The 23,532-nt window shown below is 50.6% G+C and overlaps 1 protein-coding gene across 2 annotated transcripts in view; it reads left to right on the plus strand.

The window, feature by feature from the left end:
* Positions 1–23,532, plus strand: part of BOC (BOC cell adhesion associated, oncogene regulated) — a 54,145-nt gene that overhangs the window by 18,628 nt on the left and 11,985 nt on the right. For both annotated transcript variants that reach the window (XM_056485324.1, XM_056485315.1), the window contains exons 2-7: positions 12,454–12,615; positions 12,984–13,262; positions 20,980–21,126; positions 21,420–21,563; positions 21,979–22,272; positions 23,055–23,327. In XM_056485324.1, the coding sequence (XP_056341299.1) occupies positions 12,531–12,615; positions 12,984–13,262; positions 20,980–21,126; positions 21,420–21,563; positions 21,979–22,272; positions 23,055–23,327 (1,222 nt within the window). In that variant the 5' untranslated portion in view covers positions 12,454–12,530. The remainder of the gene's footprint in view (positions 1–12,453; positions 12,616–12,983; positions 13,263–20,979; positions 21,127–21,419; positions 21,564–21,978; positions 22,273–23,054; positions 23,328–23,532) is intronic.

Genomic DNA, 23,532 nt, shown 5'->3' on the forward strand with positions numbered 1-23,532 from the left:
AGGGCAGAATAATAAATAATAGCCGAGCTAGGATCTCCTGGGAGCTTGGGTTTAAGAGGAGGAATATTTTGTCTGAAACCTTTCCAGAAAGGGACAGTTGGGAGGGGGATTAGTGTAAATGTGGACCTTCAACATATGTAATCTCAGCCGAGGTGGTGGGCAGTTGGGTCAGGGTTTCCTGTGCTGTGGGGCCCTGAAGCATAATGTGCAAGGAAAGTAGAAACCCTAAGAAAGAAAGAAAAGGGGGAGAATTGCATACCCTAAAGGGTAAAAGTGCATTTATTTTTCACGTGTTGTGTCAGAACACACTAATTTTTGCCTGGGAGGGAGGGCAAGCACATGCAAAAACAGTGCAGCTCACTAGGAAAGGGGTGGGAAGTGTGGTGCCAGATAGCTCAGGAGATGTGGCTGTAGGACTGTCCCCCCTCCACTTCCAGGCAGGGCACAAGACCCTCCAGCAGGCATGTGCCAGGGCTTTGTAAGGGAGTCACATTCTCCCCTTGAGCCCAGGGTAGCCCCTGCTCCCCACTCTGTCTCCCTGCTCCCATTGCCTCTTCTCCCATGTGCTTTTATTCATTTTGCAAACAGTGTATGCCAAATCCAACTTCACAGCTGGCTCTGCTCCACGTGTTTGTTTTCTATGCCTGCGCGGCGCTCGCCAGCTCCGCTTGCGCCAAGGCTCAGAGGTGGAGGCGGCGGGGGGAGAGCAGGGCTGCTGGGGAGGGAAACGGGAGCAGGCTGCTGCTTGCCAAGCCCTTATTTGTTTAAAGCTTAAGCCTGTTTGAGAGAGCCTTTTTGGAGTGAGGGGTAAGTGGCAGGGGTGGGATGTGGGGGAATGGAGAAAGTAAACTGTGCGTCAAGGAAAGCAAACTTTACAGCTGGAATTGCTGCTGGTGCTTGTTGTGTGAAAGGCCTGGGGAGGGGCCTTGGGCTCTGAGCTCGTGCTTTCAGCGTGGGCTCGAGTGCAAATGGGCAGGAGTGACAAGTGGGGAGCCAGTGGCAGGTCTGTCTGTGCTGTGCCCAGTCATCAGGAGCGCTGCTGCTTGACAAGCCTGGCTGTGGCACTTGCCACTGTGTCCTAGGAGCTGGCTGGGGCATGGGCAGGTGAGTCTCCCTCCCCAGGCTCTGAGGCAGCAGCATTTTGCCTTCCTTTTGTTACAGAGCATCCCCTTGTTGACAGGGAGAAGCCATATGCCAGCCCTGCCCATCTGTCTGTGCCAGGCAACCTGTGGTCTTGCTTCATCTTCTGCCGTGTTTGACTCATTGTCCTCAACAGGACCATCATTTTTGGAAAGGCATGCTTATTGTTGTGATGATAAATGGGGCAAATAACATACAAACACAACCTTTAGAAAAGCCCAAGCAATGCAACCCTCTCCTCTTCATCTCTGGGAAGAGGGGAGATCTGTCACCCACCCTGACACCCCACTGTGAGTGTGTCCCCCATGATTTTTCATCTCGGGGTGGGCCCCATGGGGTTTTGGAGCAGCGTGACAGCTGCTGATCATGGCACAAAGTAGGGCTCTGGCACAGCCCAGCTGGGTTCTGGCACTCAGCACTAATCCCCACACCCCACCTTAGGCATTTGGTACAAGCCAGAGCATTTTCTATGGACAGTCATTTCTGTCCCTTTGTTTTGCTAGCCTTGGGCTTCCTCTTGTGTTTTTTGGAGTAGTGACATGTCTTCCAGGGGAAGTTTGTCCCAGCAGAGAGTTCTAGAGGTTTTTGACCTGCTCCCATAACGAAAATTATTATTGTTAGTGAAAAGCAATTTAGTGACAGCTATGGAGAGTAAAAACTCTCATTTATTCCCAAATTTATGAAAGAAAAAAAAATCCCCAACTTTTAAATGCCATCTTCAAAGGACAAGAAAAAGAGGCTTGTGCTCTTTTGCATCCCAGCAACAAGTCATTGCTGAAAGGAGTGCAAACTAGAAGGCAGTTTCTCTTTATGGTGGTGATGGGGATGTCTCTAAAGCCAGCCATCTGGGGATTAAACTTTGTATTGACGTTACTGGCAAGTACTTTGTCCTGTCTCTTTTGTGTGCTCTTCTGGATTTTGATGTCAACTGTGTTAAACTAGCCTTGTGCTTGTTAATGCAGTTTCTGGGCCTGCTCCCATTGAAGTCATGGCAAAGATCAGCCTGATTTTGGTAGCAGTAGAATCAAGTCCTCTGTTATAATCCAGAGGATGTGTTGTTTTGGCAGGTATTTCTCCTGTGCCACTGGCTCATCTTTATGATAAGCTTGGTCAGTTTTTTATGGCAACAGCTGTAGGCACCCTTGCTCTTCAAGTACACACTGGAAGAAGGTTCAGAGCCTAGAAGAGCTACCCAAGTCTTTGCTCTGCCAACAGGAAAATTTCCCCATAGCAGCTTCCCCCAAGGAAGGCTTAACAGTGTCGCTGGCAGTTTCTGTGGACTTTTCTGGTTTGTGGTTTTGTTTTTGTTTTTTTTATTCATGTATTTGTTTCACTCTATTTCTGTTTCTAATTGGACATGGACAAGATTTTTCTATTGTTCCTAGACAAAGATTATTTGGATTTTTATTTTTTTTTTCTAATTCAGTACTTAAAGGTAGGGTCATATTTAAGCATATGAAGAGGTGGGCTGCCCTTAAAAAGCATCCACATCTGCTGTCTCTGGCTTGTGATCTACTCTGTGAACAAGAGTTTCTGAGTCTCAGTTTGCAGGTGGCTATAGCTGACTGAAATGTGCTTGCTCCCCAAGCACTCCTGCTGTGCTCCATGCAGATGCTGACTGGTGGGGTTTGTCCACCACTCCTCTGTGCTTTGGTTTATGTTATACAGAGAGAGGAGTCTTTCAGCTGGTGGTTACCAGCATGAATGGATGCTGGGATATTTATTGTTGCAAGCTTGACCCCATCATGTGACAGAAACAATAAAATGGAGATGGGTCTTTTCAGGGCAGCTCCATGTCACACCTTGGCCATGATTTGTGGTCTTCCTTCCCACTATTGACCACTGCTCTGGCTGCAGAGAGGCTGTAGGGTGATATTCGGTAGCCTAGGATTTGGGGTTTTTAGCATTGCTGCCACATCAGTGGCAGAACAGTTGTTCTGGTCAACATCTTGATGTCTTGTAGTTGAGGAGTGAGAGTTGTCTGTGTGGGTTCCCCAGGAGCTGCTGGGGAAGTGATGCAGAGTGAAAAAAGCTTTGGAAAATAGCATCCTGTTCGGGATCCCCATAGAAAAATGCTGTTTCACTGGGACCAGAACATATTGTGGAAGTGTATCTGTTGATTAAGCTTTTGTCTTAGAGCAGCAAGAAGTTTCTGGTGGAGAGCAGGAGTGATTTTCCTGCTATTCTGAGCAGGCCACATTTAAATTAAGTGGAATAGTGTCAGCTGGGGAGAGAGAATTACTTGAGAGGTGATTGTATGAGGTGACAGTCCCTGCTCGGAAGAAAACAGGACAAGGACTTGAGCCTGGATACACATGTGGCGGGTGAGCTGTGGCATTGCCATGTCCTTGCCCGGAAGCAGTGGAGACAAACACAAGGGTATCTGTCAAAATCCCAACTTCTCTAGTTCTTGTTTCTTGACCCTCTCATCTAAATAAAATTTTCTTCTTTTTCTTTTCTGTCACCTTTATTCCACACTTCCTTTTAGTGTCTCTGGGGGCTTTTGCCCCGCATCACTTCGCCTGCGTCTGCCGGGCTTGCCTTCTCTCTGACCTCTCCCTAACCCAAGAGCCAATTAGACTCTCAACATTAGATTTCAGGGTTTGGGGTTTTTTTGTTTGCAAAAGATGAGAAGGGAAAAACAAAAGCAGTGCCCTGAGTAATGTAAGCTACCCACAGGCACATCTGTTCCTGTGTGATGACAGCTCCTGGTGGGAACTGCCCGTGGCTCCTGGCGCCCTCCTCCACTGCAGCTGCTGACAGGGAGTGAACAACCTGAGGCCTGGCTCATGTTGATGTAGGATTCAGCAGGGTGGAGCCCAGAGCCAGCTGCATCAGCTGCCACTTGCCACACATCCTGTGGGTCCCACTGCATCAGTTGCCAGCAGAGCCATTCCTTGGGCTTTTCTTGCCCAGCTATACACTTTTACTTATTCCCAGCTCTCTGTTACATGCTTTTCCTGTTCGTCCAAAGAGCAGACAGGTATTGACAGGTAAATTTTGTTAGTGCTTGTATCAAGCATTCCTAAAGTAACTAACTCTTCTACCCAATGGTGTGAAGTCTGGAGGACATTGGGATTTTTCTTCTGTGTTTAGTACAGCATCTGCCTGCAGCTCTCACTGTATTGACACTGATCTTCAGCTTTAGTTGTGATGGGAATGATAAAGTGAGTATTGTTTTCATATGGCAAGAGATAGAATACTCAGGCAAGTAATACAGTGTACTAAATCCATTGTTTCTAGGACTGAAGTTTTCACATCATAGTGATATCAGTGGGTGACCCCCTTCCTGCTGCCTCCTCTGAAATATTTCTTAGCATGAAGATTCAGTGTTGTCCCATAGCAAAGCCTAAGAAAAGCAAGGCTTTGTTGCTGCACCATCAGCTGAGTTTGTAGCAGTTGTGAGGAAAACTGAAAACACTCCAGAGCAGATAACTAACTCCTCACAAGTGTGTCACTACATTGATGTAATAGGGGATTTTTCTTTGCCTTGGCAAGAGTAGGTTTGAGCTGCACCTCTGTGGGGCCTTGATCTTGCACGACCTTGATAGCAGCAATTCTGCTGGTTCTCTGACATTTGAAGATTCAGCCCCTGAATGCAGACCTGCACCCTTCTGTGAGTGCTGCAGATGTACACCCCTTTCAGATTCCTCAGCTCTCTAAACTGGAACCTTAGCTGCGAGGCAGGAGAGTCTACAGGTGGATTAAGAATGAGAAGGGTGAAGAGGAAAAGTTGGTCTAAAACTGTGGCAGCGCTCCCATTTTGGGAGTGAAGCTGGACTGAGAGGTTTTAATTGGAGAGGCAGCATGTCCCAGCCACGGGGGCAGCCCCGGCAGCTGCTCCAGGGCCACTTTCTCCCTGCACGCACTTGGGAGAAGGAGACAGAGAGCAGCCAGTAGTTCCAGGCTTGTTGCAACAACAACATCTGTTTCCTAGGTGCACTTTGTTTCTGAAGAGGCTGTGCAGCACGCTCCATCTGCGCCCTTCTCTTTTTTTTTTTTTTTCCCTGCTTGTGCCACGATAGGGGAGGCTCTTAGGGGAGGCAGGCGCTTCCCAGGGGGACCCTGCGCCAGCTCCGTGCCAGCGCTGGCTGTCGGGTTCTTTGCACCCCGAGCAGTATTGTCAGCATCTTGACAGCTGGCCAGCTGCATGCTTATTAGTTACTACTTTCCTCTTGCCCTCCACCTCTCCTTCGCCTCCCTAACCACCTCCGCCCTCTGCCTTCCCCATTCCCGCTCCTGCCCCATCGGCTGGCCAGCCCTTCGGGGAGCCCCCAGCCTCTCCAGATTAGAGCTCTCCAGGGACTTCGTCCTTTTGTAAGGAAAAAAGAAGGAGGGAAAAAAAAAAAACCCAGAAAAAAAGGGAGGGGGAGAAGAAGGAGGGGAGGAAAAAAATTTATTAAAAAAAAAAAAAAGAGAGAGGGAAAAGAAAGAGGGGGAACAGAAGAATGAAAACAGACCCAAGGGGCAATAGTCCCTCGAGCCATTTCACTGCATTACAATGAATATGGACTCTATTAAGCTCCGTTCTGCCTGTTAGTGTTTCCCAGGGCAACACAGCTCCCATATGGCAAGCATGCAGCAGATTAGGGTAGGCCTCCGGGCTTCATTGAGGGCCCGAGGCTTGACTGGCAGTTGAACCCCATCCTTCCCCCCCCTCCTCACACTTGACACTGCCTGTGTTTATCTAAAGCAAAAAGGGCCCGGGTGGGAGAAGGGGGCATTTGGGGGGTTATTGTCCCGGGCAATGGGAGAGGGCAGGGAGAGGGGTGGGGGGTGATGAGGGAGGGAGGTGGGATGGAGGAGAAAGGGGGTGGGGGGGCGCAGCCCCTCATACATATTCAGGAGGGGTCTTGAATGGGCAGAGGAGAAATAAAGCAGATGGAATTCATGTTAAAGAACAGCCACAATCGCCCTCCAAAAACAAGGAGAGAAAAGCGGGCAGCCTTAAAGGAGCGTAGGGAGCAGCGTTTATCCAATTAGCAGGGTTGTCAAATTGAATTTACTCAGAATGGAGGGGGAAGCTGGGTGGGGAGGGGGGGGAAGGAGGGAAATTAAGTGTCTAGGGCATGGGGGGAGCATGATATTGAAGAAAGGACGTGGGTTTTCTTTTTTTCTTACGCTTTAGCCTTGTCTTTCCAAGGACTGGAGCTGCTTTCAGGGCACGGCAAGGGGCAGCAAAAGCCAGTGTGTGTACTCTGTGTTTTAGCACAGGGCTCCTCTCCTGGTAACTATGAAAAAAAGGACGTGTATCCTGTGGGGCAAGGCCATCCTTGCATCCATGGCCTGCCTGCAGTGGGGCTGTGCCCTCTAGGGAGAGCTTGGCAGGTCCAAGCACCCTGGGACCGCTGTGCCAGGCAGTGCCCAGGGTGAGCCGCGCTCGCGGCGGTGCCACCGCCACGGTGACACTGGGAGCCCGTAGCAGGTGTGAAGGTGGCATTTCGTGCTACAAGTGGCCTCATGCTTGCTGGCTGACCAAAATGCCAACGTGAAAGGCTTTGCTGGGTCTCAGCAGAGTCAGCCTGATCAATGCCAGCTGGAAAGTGGCGCTCAGTTCAGAGGAGCTGTTGGATGGAGAGGTGCCAGAAACTGCAGGCATTGGGTCCTTAGGGATATGAGCAAAAGTCAGACAGGCTATGAGAAGGCTTTGCATCCTGTTGCTAATTCAAAGCCAGCATGCCCAGTCCTCTCCCTGGTGATGCTGCAGGCTGTTGTGGAAAGGAACTGCTCAGGGAAATAGCTTCATCTTGAGGAAGACAAAAATGTTACAAAGATGTTTGCAGTTTGATTTGTTGCTGGTTTGGTTTGCATGAGCAGTTCTGTTCAAAGAAAAGAGATGTTTTACCTGTGAGTTTAGTTTATTTTTTAAAGAGGTGTCTGTTGCTCAGGACTTGCTTGAATTAAAACTGTGGTTCATTTTTAGGGTTACCCAGCTGCGGTTTTTAGGAAAACTCACTGATCTGTGGTGGTTGTGCCATGCTGGATTTTATTCTGGCTGTTTTCCTTCTGACTACAAGCATGAATTTATCCCAGAGTTTCTCTGTTGTGGCTTTTTGAGGGACTCTTAGCTCACAAGCAGGCACTAAGAGGGTCTTTTTTCCTAATCACTTCTAAAAAGGGAGGAGGGGACCCCCTCATACAGTCAGTCAAGGGTTATGTTAAAAGAGCTAATGCACTCCGAAATCAGCAGCTCTCAGTACTGCAGAGGGAAAAACAGGCAAGCTTTTATCCCTGTTTCCACAAACACTCTGCTACCTCCTTGACTTCAAACATGGTGATGTAACACTGGGTTCTGCCTTTCAGCCCTCTCCTGATACCAGCTGCTTCCCATTTGGGATCCTGCCACTGCCTATGGCACCTGCACACCCATCCCCATCAGCTGCCCATGCTGTTCCACGGGAGGGAGAGTTCTGTCCTGCACCAACTTCTACTTTTCCCAAACCCTTTCAGAGAAAATGAGCATAACTTCACAGTGTGAAATTAATACTTTGAAATGGGGAAGGTGGTTGGGTAGAGGTTAATTTTGCCTTGTGGAATGTTACAGTTTGATGGCTTGGGGAGAAGCAGTCATGGATGCCCAGACTGCTGTCCATGGCCAGGAATCATGCAGGGACTTTGCAGCTGATCTGCTCAGGTATGTCACCTGGGCAGTATTTGTGTGGCTAGAGGATTATACAGTTGTACAGTGGTATTTTTCAGAGGGGATGGAAAAGATTTGGGATCCAAGAACAGCTTGCTTGGTGGGATGGAAGTTCCAGTCAGAGAGCTTTTGATTTCCAGCCCTTCCTGCTACTCCCCTACTGGATAACCTTGGGCCAGGTTGGCTTCCTCTTCTAGCCCTCAGATTGCTCAGTTTGTAAAACAAAGGAGTACTGCTGCTCTTTTCTCTTCCACTTATTTTTTTTTCAGTGGTTTTTGCTTTATGGGGGAAAAAAGTACTGTTTTGTATTAAAAACTAATGATTACAAGTAAAATTGGCTCATAATACTGTGTAAGACATTGCTTTTTCTGAAAAGCTGAGGTCTCAATGTATGAAACAGAGAGCTGGGAGTATCACTGTCCCTACTTGACCTGCTGGAAACAGAGAGCAGCTGCAGTGAATTCTCCAGAGTCACCCAGGGTGTTCCCAGCTGGTAGCTGGGCTGAAGTTGCCGCAGCCTTTCCCTCGGTGCAGGGCAGTCCCTACCCCTTCCCACCGTTCATCCCTTGCAGGAGGAAGTTCCCAAGCTCTGACACAGCCCTGGAGCACAGCCATGAGCATGGGTGGCTCTGCAGCTCCTGGTGCTGTGCATCCCTGCAGCTGCTGGTGGGGCTGGGATGTGGAGCGGGGATGCTGCCCCAGAGCTGGGGCACAGGCTGGTTCCTATTTGGGAGCCTTGTAAATTACAGGCAGTGTGGCACTAACAAGGGCTGCTTGGCTGGCCCTTGTTAAGCAGGAGGGGGCTTGGGGCTGTGAGCTGCATTTCCTCAGTAAAACCTTCAGTTTCTAATCAGCAAACACCTCTCCTGCGGCCTGTGCCTAATTCAAATCCCTTTTTCCTTTGGAGCTTTGTCACCCCCCCGCGCAGGCGTGGGTCTTTCTTCCCTTTTATATTTTCACCTCTGGTTCTCCTTTCTCACTCTGCTGCCTGTGCAGTGCCCTCCATCACAGCTGGGGCTGCAGGCAGGGGCCTCGCTGGGCTTAGGTGTGTGGTGGGAAGCCAAGCCGACAGATTTTACACCCCTGCCACCCCTCCTTAACTGATTAGGCTCTCGTTAATTTTGTTCTCTTAATGGCCCCTCTTTTGATTTAGTGGGCTGTCTGAAAGGGACTTAGAGCTCCACCGACAGGAAATTGTTATTTTAACCTGGCAGGAAAGAATTTAAAAGAAATAAGCAAATAATTTTTTTTTGTTGTTTTCTCTCCCTCTGAAAGCTCTTTAAATTACTTTAACTCTTTCTTTTCCCAGCGAGCAGTTAAGCAGGAGCTGTCAAGGCTGGTATTAGCGGTGGCTGCAGAAGTGTTGGCAAGCAGGGGCACCTCACAAGGTACCTGCCTTGGGGAGGGGAGGCAGCCCTGCAGGACCCTATCATGCAGCAGCCCTGCAGCCCCTGGTGCAGCCCCTGCCTGGGACCATCACCTCTGGGAAGTCAGCTGGAGTGCCTGGGGTCTCCCCCATTCCCCACCTCTGCCTCCTCTCCCACTGCAGTCCCCTCTGGTGCTGCTGGCAGGGACACGAGGCAGATCGAAAAGCTGCCTGATTAATAAAGTTCCTTGCTTTGCACTATTGCAGGCTGCTTAAGGGCAGCATTTTCAAAAGAGGTCAGCTCCCATTTAGGCATCGAAATAAGTTGGTTGCCTATTCAGGAGAGCTCAGCATGTCAAGAACTGAATGCTTTTGAAAATCTGGCTTCAATTGTGGAAGCTGAGAATTTCAAAATCTGGCCCTGGATCCTAATAGTTCTTTTGGAATTGATGTTTTCATTCATTTTTCTCATTATTTTCATGCTGGCCATTTACTTTTTGTACTTCACTCAGCTGTGAAAGAAATGGCCACATGTCCCTATTTAGAGCTCGTACTCTTGCCTGGAGGTTTGGGGAGGTACCATACATACACTTGTTGCAACACACCTTCTCTCCTCATTCTTTGCTCAATACTGTTCAATCTGCCCAGTACTGCGGCCAAATTTTCTGAGCTCCCCTTTTTTTCTCCCCACCTATTGCTCTTCATCTTTTCACAGACCTGGGGGCAGCCAGTTCAGTCATTGCATCGATGTGCCTGGGTGGTCCTACTCACTTAGGGTCTCATGCTCGGTTCTGTGCCTTTGGCTTTGCCCTTCTGGCCAGAGGCTCTGTGCAATGCAGAGCTGCAGGGAGGTCTGGTTGGGAACGTCTTTCCCTACCCCCTACCTCAGTCTGGGCTCCAGGGAGCAACTCCTTTCTATCCAACATTTTTCCATCCTGCTGCAAAGCTCATCCAGATAGGGGAATGAGTCAGCTTTGCTCTGTAGGCTTCCAACACTGATGAACCAGACAGCAAGTCCTACCCCAAAATGTTTCTTCTATATCAGTGAAAGGCTTTCCATCTCCAGTAAACCTTAGGGTGTGAAGTGTTTTTAAGCCTGAGCTACCTCAAATGAATGTAATTAGTGGGACCTTAACTTGTGCATCAGCAGTGGTGTCAACACTGCATGTTCTGATGTGGACAGACCCAGGGCACTTTCAGAGCCATCATTAGTGGTGACTTGCCATGGTGGCTGTGGCATAATGAAGGGCGCCTTGGTGGCTGTCTTACATGGAGAAATATACTTGAGCACCTTGAGATGAGTTGCCAAGTCAGTCACTAAAGTATCTTGTACAACACTGTGGTGGTTCGTGGGGGAAATTTTGAGTCTCTTCTCAGATGAGGAGAGTGAATACCAAGAAGGATGAGGTGTGTGGAAGTTTCTGCCTTGTCTCTTTGGTACTGAAGGTTACCTACAAGGATTTTTACATGTAATGGGGCTGTGCTGCAGTAGCTGGAGTATGGCCTGACTGTTCTCTCTGGATGCCTTCAGGATATGCCCAATGTCTGAGCTCTGTCCGTGCTCCTGGATGCCTGGAAGCAACATTGGGCCATGCCAAGCTTGATTTAATTTACTCTGGCTCTCATCAAGGCTTGTCATCTTGGCCTCACAGCCGCTCTACCCATGACTGTTTTAACTCCTGGAAAGAGCTGCCTTGTGTAGAGACACTGCACTGAACTCATACTGGCCTGCAAAGGGCCATGTAAAGATGCCGTTTGTGGCCTTTCCAAAACTCCAGCAGCATATCTTTTTACTTGGTGTTTCTTCCTTTTGAAATTACCAGCTCAGAGGAGGCTTTTCTTCTCTTTGGAGCTTTATATTAATGTCTCTTCCATGACTTCTTCAAGCAGGGCTCTGGGATAGGAGGGGAAGGGGACAGCTTGTGAGGCTGTCAGAGGATTAGCCCAATTTGCAGAGAGGTGTGCAAGCCAGCCTGCTGGATTCTCGCTGTCTCACAATGTGGGCCTCAGCTTGGCTGGCCATGGACATTGCCCTGTGCTGCACTTTTGCACCTTTGCTGTCACCAAAAGCCAACAAAGTCCTTTCAGAGTAGCTTGATGAATTTCCCCAAACGCTGTGGTCTCCTTGCTAGCAGTAATCAGCCTTGCCTTGAACAATTCACCAAGCATCTCAGCGGGATTATGTGTCAGTCCTTACCTCAGGAGTTAGGAAGTTTAATTTTGGAGGTTATGCTTGAAGGGACTTGTGCTCTCTTTTTGGCTGAGATGGGTATGGAGAGCACATGCTCAAGCAGGTGATGGCTCAAGCAGTGACCGTGGTGGAAATAGGAAATAACCACCCTGTAGAGTCTGGTGCTCCTGAGGGTGGTGATTGTGGCTAATGAGCCGATTGCTGCAGGGGGAGCAGGCAGTATAACTGCTGCTTGGGCTTGCTGCTTTGGGTTTGGTCTTGGGTTTCTTCCCTGTAGACACAGAAGCAATTCTGCAGTGCCTTAAGACTTGCAGGTCATCTTAGTGCTGCAGCTGAAAGGAGCTCAAAATCCTATCACAATGCTAGTAGAGGGAAATCTCCTCTTGCCTTCAGCCTGTTGCCTTTGATTAAAGATGAATTCAGTCTGACATCTGAGGTGTCTCTTGGGGCAGCTACTGAGGTCTTTTATCCCCCTGATCTTTAGTGTTTCTTCATGAGTCTCCAAAGCAGCTGCTCCAGTGTGCAGCTCTTCACAGCAACCTGGGTTGTGACAGGTGGCCTTACATTTCTAGTTTTTGGAGCTAGTTGATGCTTTCAAGTATGAACCTGGTGGTTTGTGTAGACATAAAATAGGTGCTGTGTTTCAGGCAGAAGAGTTATTCTGAGGTATTTTCATAGGTTGAGTCTCTTAGTTAGAATGGACTTGTACTGCTCCTTTACTTTAGTGTTCAAAATGGAATATATTTTAGACATAGCCAAGAAGTGGCGGCATCACTCAGTGGATATCTTCAGTGACACTTTGCTGGAAATGTTTGTGTTTTGCTCCTGAAAATTGCCTGGTGTGCATCACTGTCATTCACTGTGCCTAGTATGAAATGGGGGAGTGTGTGTGCGTGCATGTGTACTTGGGGATGGGATGTCTTGGGAGTGAAGGCACAACTGTGCCTGGGGAGAGGCTGGAGAAAATAAATGCTTGCATCGGTATCTGTAGTCTCCTCGGGCCACTGGCTTGGTGAATCTGTGGCAGTTTAGGGATGTTGGTAGAGACACCAGGCAGGGCTGGAAAGCAGAGGGAAACCTGAGAGTTTAATCCATCATGTCTCTTGTCATCCACAGGAATCCACAGATTCACTGCATCCCCTGAGGCAGCTTATGGGACCGTTCCCTGGGCGCCCCAGGTCACACTGCATGGGATGGCAATGACACGTGGAAGGAAGAGGCCCATGTCCCCCATCCCTTGCCTCGTGCTTGCAGCTGCCAGCTGTTTTGCCAGACTGAGTGAGTGTTTTTTCTTACCCATTCTGGTTTGCCATGATGTTGTTTAGCATAACCATGCCTCAAGGACAAAGAGATTTTCTCTCTCTGCTGTTCCCTGAGTAGCCTTGACCAAAGGTCTAGGTTCAAACCCTCCTCCAGCAGGAGAGAAACATTTGGAGTGGAACATTTCTCTCAGTCAGTGCCAAGAAGAAATGGGGCTGGTGTACGTCTCTAAAAAATAGTGTGGGTGTGTGAGGAGTTGGGGGGTGGTGCAACACAAGGAGAGGCTGTGAGGAGTGCAAAATGTACAGCACTGCAGCTTTTTCCTCTGTCTCTTCTATTGCTGAGTCTCACAGAGCTTTCTTATCCCATTTTTTCCCTGTGTGCAGGTGAATCTCTGCAGGTCACAGTGCAACCTGCTTCTATTGTCCAAAAACTTGGGGGCCCAGTCAGCCTGGGGTGTGTGGTGGAGCCGCCCCACGTGAACCTGAGCTGGAGACTGAACGGGAAGGAGCTGGCTGGATCAGACGAGGTGCTGGGTATCCACGTGGAGCGAGGGAAGCTCGTCATCACAGCTCTCAACAACCGCACCGTGGGCCGCTACCAGTGCATCGCCCGTGTGCCTGAGGGAGTCCTTGCCAGTGTCCCTGCAGTCGTCACCTTGGCTGGTGAGTAGCTTTAGTTCTTCCCAGCCCTGCTTTGCTTAAGCCATCACTCACACCTCTTGAGAGGCTCCTCCATTCATGCTTGTTCATGCTGGCATCAAGGGATGGCTCCTTTGGCATAGGCCCTTTTGTAGCATTTTTGATCATGGATTGGCTGACATGGTGTGGCCCAGTCTGACTCAAGCTGTCCTCCTCCTGCATGGTAGGCTGCAGACCTGTCCTGCAGGCTTTTGCAAGCCTGAGCTCTGGGATTCGTGTGTGTGGTTGGTTTTCTGACAGTCAGGCTGCCTTCTCTGGTTCCTGCATTATTGATGGAGTTTATAGATAGTACCTGCTGGTGCTGATTGCTCAACTGCTGCTGTGGCTGCTGCAGGATTGCTGCCAGCACAGAGTCAGTGTGTGCTAAGTTTTACTGCCTTCCTGAGACGCAATTCTGAGCAAGGGTCTTTGCTCCTATCCTTGAGCTTACGTGCTCCTCACTGCTGCCCTCTGGCATTGGGAGACGTGTGGCCAGAGGTCTTAGGTGGGCAGTTTTTCTTACAAGCACCTGGTTTTGGCCAGATCTTGTGTATATTTGGCCAGAAGGTGCTGTATCTGCATGCATCTGAAAAAGAGCAGTGGGGAGCCCCACCTTCTCAGAAATCCACAGTGTTTGGTGGAGCAAGTGTGTGCAGAGGAGGCTGCCATTGCCTTGCAGTGACAGTCCCTGAGCGTAGAAAGGGCTTCATCTTTCCCAGCAAAAGGGAGTTTGGGACTAAGTCTTAAGAAAATGAAGAAGTGAAGATGTTTGTGCAAAGTGGGGCCTGGCTTTGCTTTAAAGCCAAGAACTTGGCTTGTCGCTGATACATTAATCAGGAGTGAAATGTTTAGGCCAGGCTGGGTGGGAGGAGGAGGAGGCCAGGGAAAGCAAGGAGAGAGTTGCTGAACTCTGAGGCAGGGTGGGAGGGGGTTGTCACGGGGCCGAATCTGTCGGGGGATTTGGCCTGAGCCCCATGCTGAGATTAAGTTTCGGAGAACACATTCCAGAGCAGAAAGGGGGCTGTGTGTGCTGGTGGCCTGATAGAGAGAAGGAGAGGAGGGGAGAGGTGGATGGGATTACCAAGGGCATGGTTTGCATTTAGGAGAGTAGGGTGTGCACCGTTCCTCAGCCTGACCAGCTGCTGCTTAGCTGATCCCCTTTTCTCTGTTCACTCACACCCCAGCCCACCACCACCAGCTCTTACCTCCTGGGAAGAGAATGCCTGACCCATCTGACTGATTTAGTCTAGCATCAGTGGTGGATGGGAGACAGGTCCTGAAGCACCAGAAGGCCCCACTATGTCCTTCAGGACAAATCAAAGCCACTGAGTAGTACATCAGCCTCTCCAGGAGCCAAATCACCTTTGCCTACTGGATTGCAACTGGGGATGTGCGTGCAAAAGAGAAGGACTTGACCATTGCTGTGGCCCCTGTCGTGGCAAATGCATTTCTGAGAGGAAGTCAGGAGCACCGTTCAGTGGAGCTCACAAAACTAGAGCCAGAGGTTGGATGATCAAGCAACTGATCCATTATGGAAAACGCTGTGCTGTGCTGTGCTGTGCTGTGCTGTGCTGCGCTGTGCTGCGCTGTGCTGCGCTGCATGGGTCCCTCATCCTCAGGGGTAGCTGGGGATGGCAGAGGCTGTATCCCACACACCTGGATAGCCTCGGGTGATAGACAACGCCCAGCTGGGGAAGATATAGCAGTCAGTGAGCGAAGAGAGAGATAGGGCATCCCAGTAAAGGTGTGGGACTGAAGGTGTGGGAGGAAAACCTGGAGGGGTTCAAATAACCAGTCTCACAATCATGAGCTGGAGGCTGCTTGCAAGAGTGGCATTGCAGTGGTCTGAAAGAACAGGGAGCACCTCTTGGTAGTGGGACTGAGTTTGAAAGCTGTGATAGCAGGTGTGCCCCAGGCTCTCTCTCTCCTGCTCCAAACCTCCTCTACAGGACCTTGCTCAGAGCTGATTCAGTGGCAACCAAGGTGAGAGGAAAGCCCCTGACAGGTCAGCATTGCAGTTGATACATCTCCTCCAGATAACCTTCAGGACTGAAAGAAAACTCTCTGAAAGTGTTCGTTCCATCCAAAAATTATTTGAGGGTGGCAGGGGGAAACTGAAACTGGAATGTGTGAATGAAAGCAGTAGGGGGAAGGAGGGCGATGGAAACATTTTCAAGGCTTAGGTTTACTTTGGAAGAGGACCTGGAGTCATTGGAATAAGTGACTTGCTACGTTTTGAGGAGTGTAGGTAACATTGTCTGGCCAACTTTTAGGCTATTTCCCCTCCTTTCTTTCGGCCTTCTTTGAAGGAAGCACTCTGGAGTGCCCCAGGTTCTGTGTGCCCAGTCCCCCAGGGCCTGCTGTGCTTTTCTGACAGTCAGCAAGAAGATAACCATCACTGCAGTGCTGGCAGCCATGCCTGATACCTCCTTCTCTCATCTGCAGCACAGAGAGGCCAAGGCCATCTCTCTTCCCCCCGGCCCAGAGAGCTGTTTGAAACTTGCATTTAATTTCTTCAGCAGAGATAAAATAGCTCTTGTATATCCAAGAGGTGGAGGGAGGAGGGATTTGCAGAAGGGAAAGATTTCATAAAGTGACAAAGAGAGCAGCACTTCCAGCATTACTTGGGCACCTTTGAGTCCAGTTAGAGCTGAGCTGGTGCTGCACACAACCTTGGCAGCCCATGGCAAATCATGCAGGTCACTGCAGGTCACACCTGCTGACCACTCCTCCTCTGGCCATGATGTACAAGATCAGCCCTGCAGGCCCCCGGGCAGCACTGCAGTCGGCTTGTATGGATAAAACAGGAGTATTCTGGTTTTCCAAGCCAGGCTTTAAGTCTTCACATGAATGACAGCTGCAAAGAAGAGAGAGCTATTTTCTGATTCTAGGTAGCAGAGTTGCCATCCTGACAGAAAGCCCTGCCCCAGCCCCTCTCCTGGGTAGACATGCTGTATGTAAAAGGCACGACAGCAGTGGGTTCTGGTGGGGCCAAGTAATTCCACCAGGGACTTGTAGATGGTGCTGAGGGCTGGTTCTGTAGCAGCCAGAGGCTTGTAAGGTCAGGAGTTCTTTGTGGAGCTCACAGGGGCAGCTGAAGTGCAGGGCTGGAGCAAAGCTGATGAGCAGAGGTAGCGAGATCTGTGTAATTCCCAGCACTGTATGCATAGATAATCTGAGTAGCAAATACAGTGGCAAGCCTGACCTGGATAGATACAACATTTGAAAACAAAATAAAAAGAAAAATAGATGAGGGGTGTAGCAAAGAAACTGTACCTGTTCCAGTGTCCCTGTGGCCAGGGGTGTGGGATTGCAGGCACCTGTGTCTGGGAGTGCTGTGGGCAAGGGAGGCTCGTTTCCTGTTCCCTCCACCGGTGCCATGGGTGAGGTCAGTCCCCGGCCTTGTGGCAGCACGTGTGGGAAGCTGGGCCTCAGCATGCGCTGCTTGCAGGCAGTGACCCTGCACGGGGTCAGGCTGGGCATCCCCCAGGAATTTGCAGCTGCTTTCTGAAGACAGCCCCATTCATTTTCCTTCACCCGGGCCTCTACTGATACTCCCCAGAGGCAATGGCAAGAGGGAGGGAGGGAAGGAAGGAAGGGGATGGCTGCCTGTTGGAAAAGCATTTGCAGAGCTCTGCCCTGGGGGCAGAGGCAGTGTGAGGAGGGGAGAGAAGGAAAACACAGGTGGTTTTTGTGAGCCAGAAGAGCTGTGGCATGAGGGCTGTGAGATGGGCCCAGGGTGGGGAGATGTTCTGGGGGGTGTGAGTCCGTGACACTGTGCCTGTGTCAGCCGGGTGAGAGGAATCTGGTGTCACTGGTGACAGCACCAGTGCCCAGCTCCTGTGGTGCTGGCTGGGTGGGGAGCGAGAGCCATAGCGCTAGGCTGCTCTCACAGCTGAGGGGCGAGTAGTGGAAGGTGCCTGCCCCCAGGCTGGAGGACACCATTCCTGCCTATTCCCCTTCTCAGGCTCCCTCCCTTCCCTCTTTCACTCTTCCCCATGGCAGTGAGAACTTTTACCTTGGGGGCCGTCATTTTATTTACTTTATTTTATTTTATTTTATGTTATGTTATGTTATGTTATGTTATGTTATGTTATGTTATGTTATGTTATTTTATTTTATTTTATTTATGGCCTCCCATTCATTTAATCAGCTCTGTCTCGCCTGCCTCGTTGCTTGGCCCCCAGCCCTGGGATTCAGCTGGTTTCCCTCCCCAGTGACAGCAGCACAGTTGGCTGCAGGGCTGACCCTCCCTGCACCCCGGTTCACCCCATCACGCCTCGGAGCTGGCTGCAGATGGACACAAGCAGTGGCCTTTGGTTGCACTCCCTCCTAAACAAAAAAAAGTGGAAAAAAAATAAGCCATCTTATCCCAGCACGGCTGGGATTGGCAGTGCTCAGTCTGTCTATCCACAGCACCTCCCAGACAATGGCTGATAGATGAGGGCTTGCTTCACTGTGGTCAGGCGTGTCTTTTAAGGACAAGAACATGGGCTGGCACGCTGGGTACTGCCATATGAGAAGGAAAACCCAGCCAGTGCGAGGGGATGTGGTTTCTCCCAGCTGCAGTGGTTGTTAGACTCTGGTGCAAATTGCATGTTAGATGTGGGGCCTGGCTGCTGCCGGCTGGGCAGCTGAAGGGGCAAGTGCTGTGTACTCCCCTGGCATGGATACTCTCCTCCACCCCTCCCTGCTGGGGTGACATGCATGGTCCCCCCACAATTCAGGGGCAGCTTGTTTGAACCCCCCAGGACAAAGCTGGTTGTCCCAGCTTGGCACTGTGCCCTCTGTTTAGCTGTGCTGGGGCCAAATGCAACAGGATGTGTGTGGGGGAGCTTGTCCCATGCACAGAGGGGGACAGGGGTGACCCTGACCACCCTTCACCAGCTCTGGCTGACCTGTCGGTGCTGAGGGATGGCTCTACATGCCCATTCCAGTGGCAAGCGGGGCAGTAGAGATTGCCTGTGGCCAAAATCCACTGGCAAATAAATCAGTCTTGTTCTCTGTGGGGAGCAGGAATTTAGGAGAGTAGTTTGGCAGGAAGCTTGTGCACTTGGCATATGAGAAAGTAGTTTGTCCCAGTTCTACAATTTTTCCCCTCTCCCCTGCCAGTTTCTCTCTGCTTCTCCAGAGGCGCCTCATTCCTGCTCCCCCAGCCACCCCAGGATCCCTTTCCTGAGTTCTTTTCCCCTCTGTTCACAGTTTCACCCCTTGTCCCTCACTTCTGAGTGAGGAGAAGCCATGAAGAGCTGCAGGTCCTGCTCCCTACTGTGGGGCTGCAACACCCACAGCTATGAGATGTGGGCTGAGCCTCCATTTGGGGGAGCTGCATGTGAGGGGTCCCCATGTCTGCCCAGCCCACAGTTATCCCAGGGGGTGCCCAGGCACAGGGTCATAATTTTCCATCTTCAAGATGGCTCTGCCATGCCGGGACCTTGGGTCTGCTCTTTTTCCAAGCTCTTGGGCCCCTTCTTCTCTTCAGGGTGCATGTGCATGTACACGTACACGTGTAAGTGTGTGTATGCAGATCCCTGCCAGCATTGCTGGAGCCTGTGCCTTGGCTCCAAAATTTTAATTTGGCTGTGATGAATCCAGACCACCAAGGCGCACATTAATTTTCCTGATGCTCGTTTATATTTTGTTGATCAGAGAAACATGCGCAATGTGGGCAGGCAGACACTGGGCTTTCGCCACTTCTCCACCTCTTTCCATTTCTGTGGCTCTCACTATTTTATTCCTTAATCAAATATAAAAAGCAAAGAGGAGAAAATATCCATCATCCTTCCTCTCCTCAGCAGTAACTTTCGTTGGAGGAGGAGTGTGAGGCGCTGCCAGCTTTTCACAAGTTAAGAGTTAATTTTCATCTGGCTTTAATATCCAGTGGAAACATGGCTCCCCTCCTCAGCTTGTCTTTAAGGATTAATCACATTTCTGAAGTTCACCCGTATTCCTTCTTTTTATTTTTTTTCTTAATTGAACAATGCCAAGAAATTCCAGAAGTATTAAGCATGTTCACTGCAAATCATTTTTATGACATTGCAAAACCTCCCCTTTTCTTTTCAACCTCTTCCCCTTCCCTCAGATCTGGGCCCGGGACCGCTGGCTCTCCCACCCGACAGCCCCTCCGCACCGCGCTCGGGGAGGCTTTCTCCTTGCCTTGCCAAGAGAGATGGTTTTTATTTAAACTCCATAAAGGATCTTGGTTTAATCAGAAACTCTGCTTGAGAAATTTCATGTCACTTTTCCATGACTGTGGGTGGGAGAAGCTTGGAGCCAGAGTTGTCTTTTGCTCTTGGAGTGGTGTTGCATTTCCCAGAGAACAAACCCCACATTTTTCTGCTGGCTGGGGCTGCCAAGGGAGGCTGCCTGCCACCAGCCCTCCTGCTGCCCCCTGCTTCCCCAAACTGCCCGAGGTCACGGGTGCCGCGTCCTGGGATGGGTTTCTAGGGGTGAGGGAGCTGTCGACAGCACGTGGCCATGCCGTGGCTGTAGATGCAGCACACTGCCTTAGAGTGGGATTTTGCAAAGGAAGTGTGGTCTCTTCCAGATTTAGTGGCATTCCCTTCAGGAGATCTGTTAGCCATGGGTCCTGGGAAGAGGCACCAACCTAAGCCTTGATGTGACAGTATGAACCTGTCACCTGTGATAACCAATTGCAGGGTGTGCCATTTTCACTAGTGGTCACCTGGGCTGATGTAAAGCCTTGTAAAAATGCACATGAGGGACTTTTTTCCTGGCACAAAACCTCCTCACTCATAGCACAGGCTGTTGGAGACAAAATTCAAGCTTGCAGTGCCTCAGCAAGATTTGCCATCATGACCAGAGAGAGTGGAAACCAGTTTTCTCTCTGGAAAGTTTGGTGGGGCCAGGTTGGCATGCTTGCTCCCCTGCCAGATCTATGGGGTTTTGCTGCACGCCTCTCCTCCTGCTTTAAAAAAAAATCAGGGAAAAGAAAACAAAAAGTCAGGTACCCCTTCCTCTTAGTTCCTGTGCTTCCAGTCCTGCTGCCCACATCAGCTCAGCCGGAGCGGGAACTCCCATCACAGCCTGAGGGACAGAGGGATGTGGTGAGACGGGGTTTTCACAGCTGCTTTAGGGAAGGAGCAGCTGTGCCATGTAGAGGAGGAGCTGGCTTTCCCTGCAAGTCAACTGGATCTTGGGCACACGTGAAGCGTCGTGGTTAGCCAACTTTCATCTGTGCGATGTTTGATGGGAGCAAGAGTGCCCAGAGCAGAGACGCTGATTTCTCAGGTGTAGGAGGAGCTTAGGGGACATCACACACTTCATCCCACCTGGCATCTGTACTACACCCTTGAGTTATGACTACAAAGTCAGCTTTTCAGTAGTAGGACAGCAGCTGTGTGAAATAGCAGGCAGCAGAAGGACCATTTTTGGCCACTCTTCAGTGCTGCAGTAAATTGGCTTATTTTTTACTCTCAGGCCAGGATTTTTCACACCCAGTTTCCCAGCCCTGGAGCAGGCGATTTCTCCAGAAGCTGTGTTTTAAGTTACTCATTTTGAAGGAAAAAGGAGGGAAAAAAAACAAACTGTGAAAGCATGCCAGTTTCCCTAGCTGCTGGGGTCAGAGCGGTCCTCTGCCAGCACCAGGATGAAACAGCCCTGAGTCCATGGGGAGAGGATGAGCTGACACTGAGACGTTTAGCCAGCCACTGAGATGACTTGTCTTTCGCTCTCTTGGCAGATCTCAAAGACTTCAAGTTCGACGGCCAGCATGTGATCGAGGTGGATGAAGGGAACACAGCTGTGATCGCCTGCGACCTGCCCGAAAGTCACCCCAAGGCTCAGGTCCGCTACAGTGTGAAGCAGGAGTGGTTGGAGGCCTCCCGAGGTGAGTGCACAGGGGTCTGTCCCAGCAGGTTCTGTCACAGAACCCTTGGTTTCATCTTCTTTATCAGCAGCAGCTGTCCCTGCCTGCTGCCTCCTTGTCCCTTTGCTACCTGTCTGAGCACAAGTTAGTTTAGGGTCTCTGGCATGGTCTCTCTGATGTCCATGCTGCCTAGGACATAATGGTTTTTTCTTTCCTCCATGTCCACCTTTTCTTCAGGACACTGCATGTCTTGCAGGAGGCTGGACAGGAGCATATCTTGTGACCATGTGCCACTTTCTCTTCTCTCTCTACAGATAATTATCTTATTATGCCATCTGGGAACCTTCAGATCGTTAATGCCAGCCAGGAGGATGAGGGGACTTATAAATGTGCTGCCTACAACCCTGTGACACAGGAGGTGAAAACCTCAGTCTCCAGTGAGAGGCTCCGTGTGAGACGTAAGTCATTCTCCCTTCACTGCACCTCTCCAGCTCTGGGGGCACTGACCAGTGCTATAGCAGCTGGTTTTCTATGTGAACCATTATCAGTTGCTGAGAAAACTCCTTTCCAGCAGCAGAAGGTCTGAAGGTCTGCTCCTGGAGTATGTGTATGCAGCCCTGGGATTGCCATACTTCCTTAGGATTTGTTCTTGGTGGTGGGTGGGCAAAGGCCCGTAGCTCTTTGGCAAGGTGGCTTTGTTGTGTACACAAAACCATTACAGAGTGCTCCTCTTGTCCTGCATTGCCATTTATCTGCCCCAGCACAGGAAAACAGTGTGCCCTACCATTTTCCCTACCTACCCAGCGCATATGGTGCTCTCTCACCAGCCGCCTTTGTTCCCACACACCTCCTTCCTCCATCTCTCCTCACCAGGCTCCACAGCGGAGGCAGCCCGGATCATCTACCCTCCTGAGGCTCAGACCATCATTGTCACCAAGGGCCAGAGCCTCATTCTGGAGTGTGTGGCCAGCGGGATCCCCCCGCCGCGGGTCACCTGGGCCAAGGATGGCTCCGGCGTCTCTGCCTACAACAAGACGCGCTTCCTGCTCAGCAACCTCCTGATCGACCCCACCAGCGAGGAGGACTCGGGCACCTACAGCTGCACGGCTGACAATGGCGTTGGGGAGGCCGGGGCTGCCTTCATCTTCTACAACGTGCAGGTGTTCGGTGAGTGCTGCTGGAGCCATGGCTTCAGGAGGAGCTTGGACATCTCATCTTCTTCTAGGGGAAGATACTAGTACTGAAGCACTCTTCCCCCACCATGTAATCCAAACCCCTGCTTGTGGTTCCAGTTTCCAGGAGGCCAGACTAATTCTTTCTTGAGGGTAGTAGTTCCTCCTTCTTGGCTCCCACCATGGACTGGAGATGATGGATCCTTCCTTCCTTTGCAGAAACTCTTCTCCTGTCATTTGTCACACTGCTTTTATTCTACTACATTCTAATGGAAGCCTGGTTGCTTTTTAGACATATTTGACATTGGCATAAGGAAGACATTGGAATGTCTTGATTTTGTTCTGTTTGTAGGGAAGCTCTCTGTGGAGTAGAAACCATAAGGGATAATACACCTTAGATATTTCTACCACACATACTTCTCATTCTCACAATTTTTAGGGAGGCTAAGCCTGTGTTTCACAGATTGCTTATCGAGTGCTGATGTGTTGTTGTGGCACAAGCACAGTCTTTGCAGAGTAGCATTTCAGCTCAGAAACATGGGACTTGTAGATGTCTGATGTCATGTGAGAGGGCAGATGACTTTGGGCTACCTCCCTTTGCCGTTTATGTGGATGCTGAAGGGGTGGAGCATTGAAGCAGACCCATGTGGGCCCCCACAAAGGGACTTTAGGGTGGGGAAGGATCCATCACTCTGCTGTTATCCCTGCCAGAGAGGAAAGTGCAAAGCCATGACCGTGCCATGCTCTCAGCCAGGTCTGTGTTTTTTCCTCTTACAGAACCCCCGGAGGTCACCATGGAGCTGTCCCAGCAGATCATTCCTTGGGGCCAGAGCGCCAAGTTCACGTGCCGGGTGCGGGGGAACCCGCAGCCCTCGGTGGTGTGGCTGCGGAACGCGGTGCCGCTGCTGGGCAGCCACCGGCTGCGGCTGTCGCGCCGGGCGCTGCGGCTGCTCAGCGTGGGGCCCGAGGACGAGGGCATCTACCAGTGCATGGCCGAGAATGAGGTGGGCAGTGCCCAAGCCATGGTGCAGCTGAGGACAGCCCGCCCAGGTAAGCCCCTCTTTCCAAAGGGTCACAGCCTAACACACAGGACAAGGACACGGGAAGCAAAGGAAGAAAGTTGGTGTGTTGCCCCTGCTTCGTATTTAACCTACGCTGCAAGTGCTGCTCTGCCCGAGGTCTCCGTATCTCCCTGTGGGAACACGTGACACCAGTTTTGCTTCTGAGGGCAGGGCCATTTGGGTTTTTAAGGGTG

This window comes from Oenanthe melanoleuca, chromosome 1 (assembly GCF_029582105.1).
Source record: "Oenanthe melanoleuca isolate GR-GAL-2019-014 chromosome 1, OMel1.0, whole genome shotgun sequence".
Taxonomy (NCBI): domain Eukaryota; kingdom Metazoa; phylum Chordata; class Aves; order Passeriformes; family Muscicapidae; genus Oenanthe; species Oenanthe melanoleuca.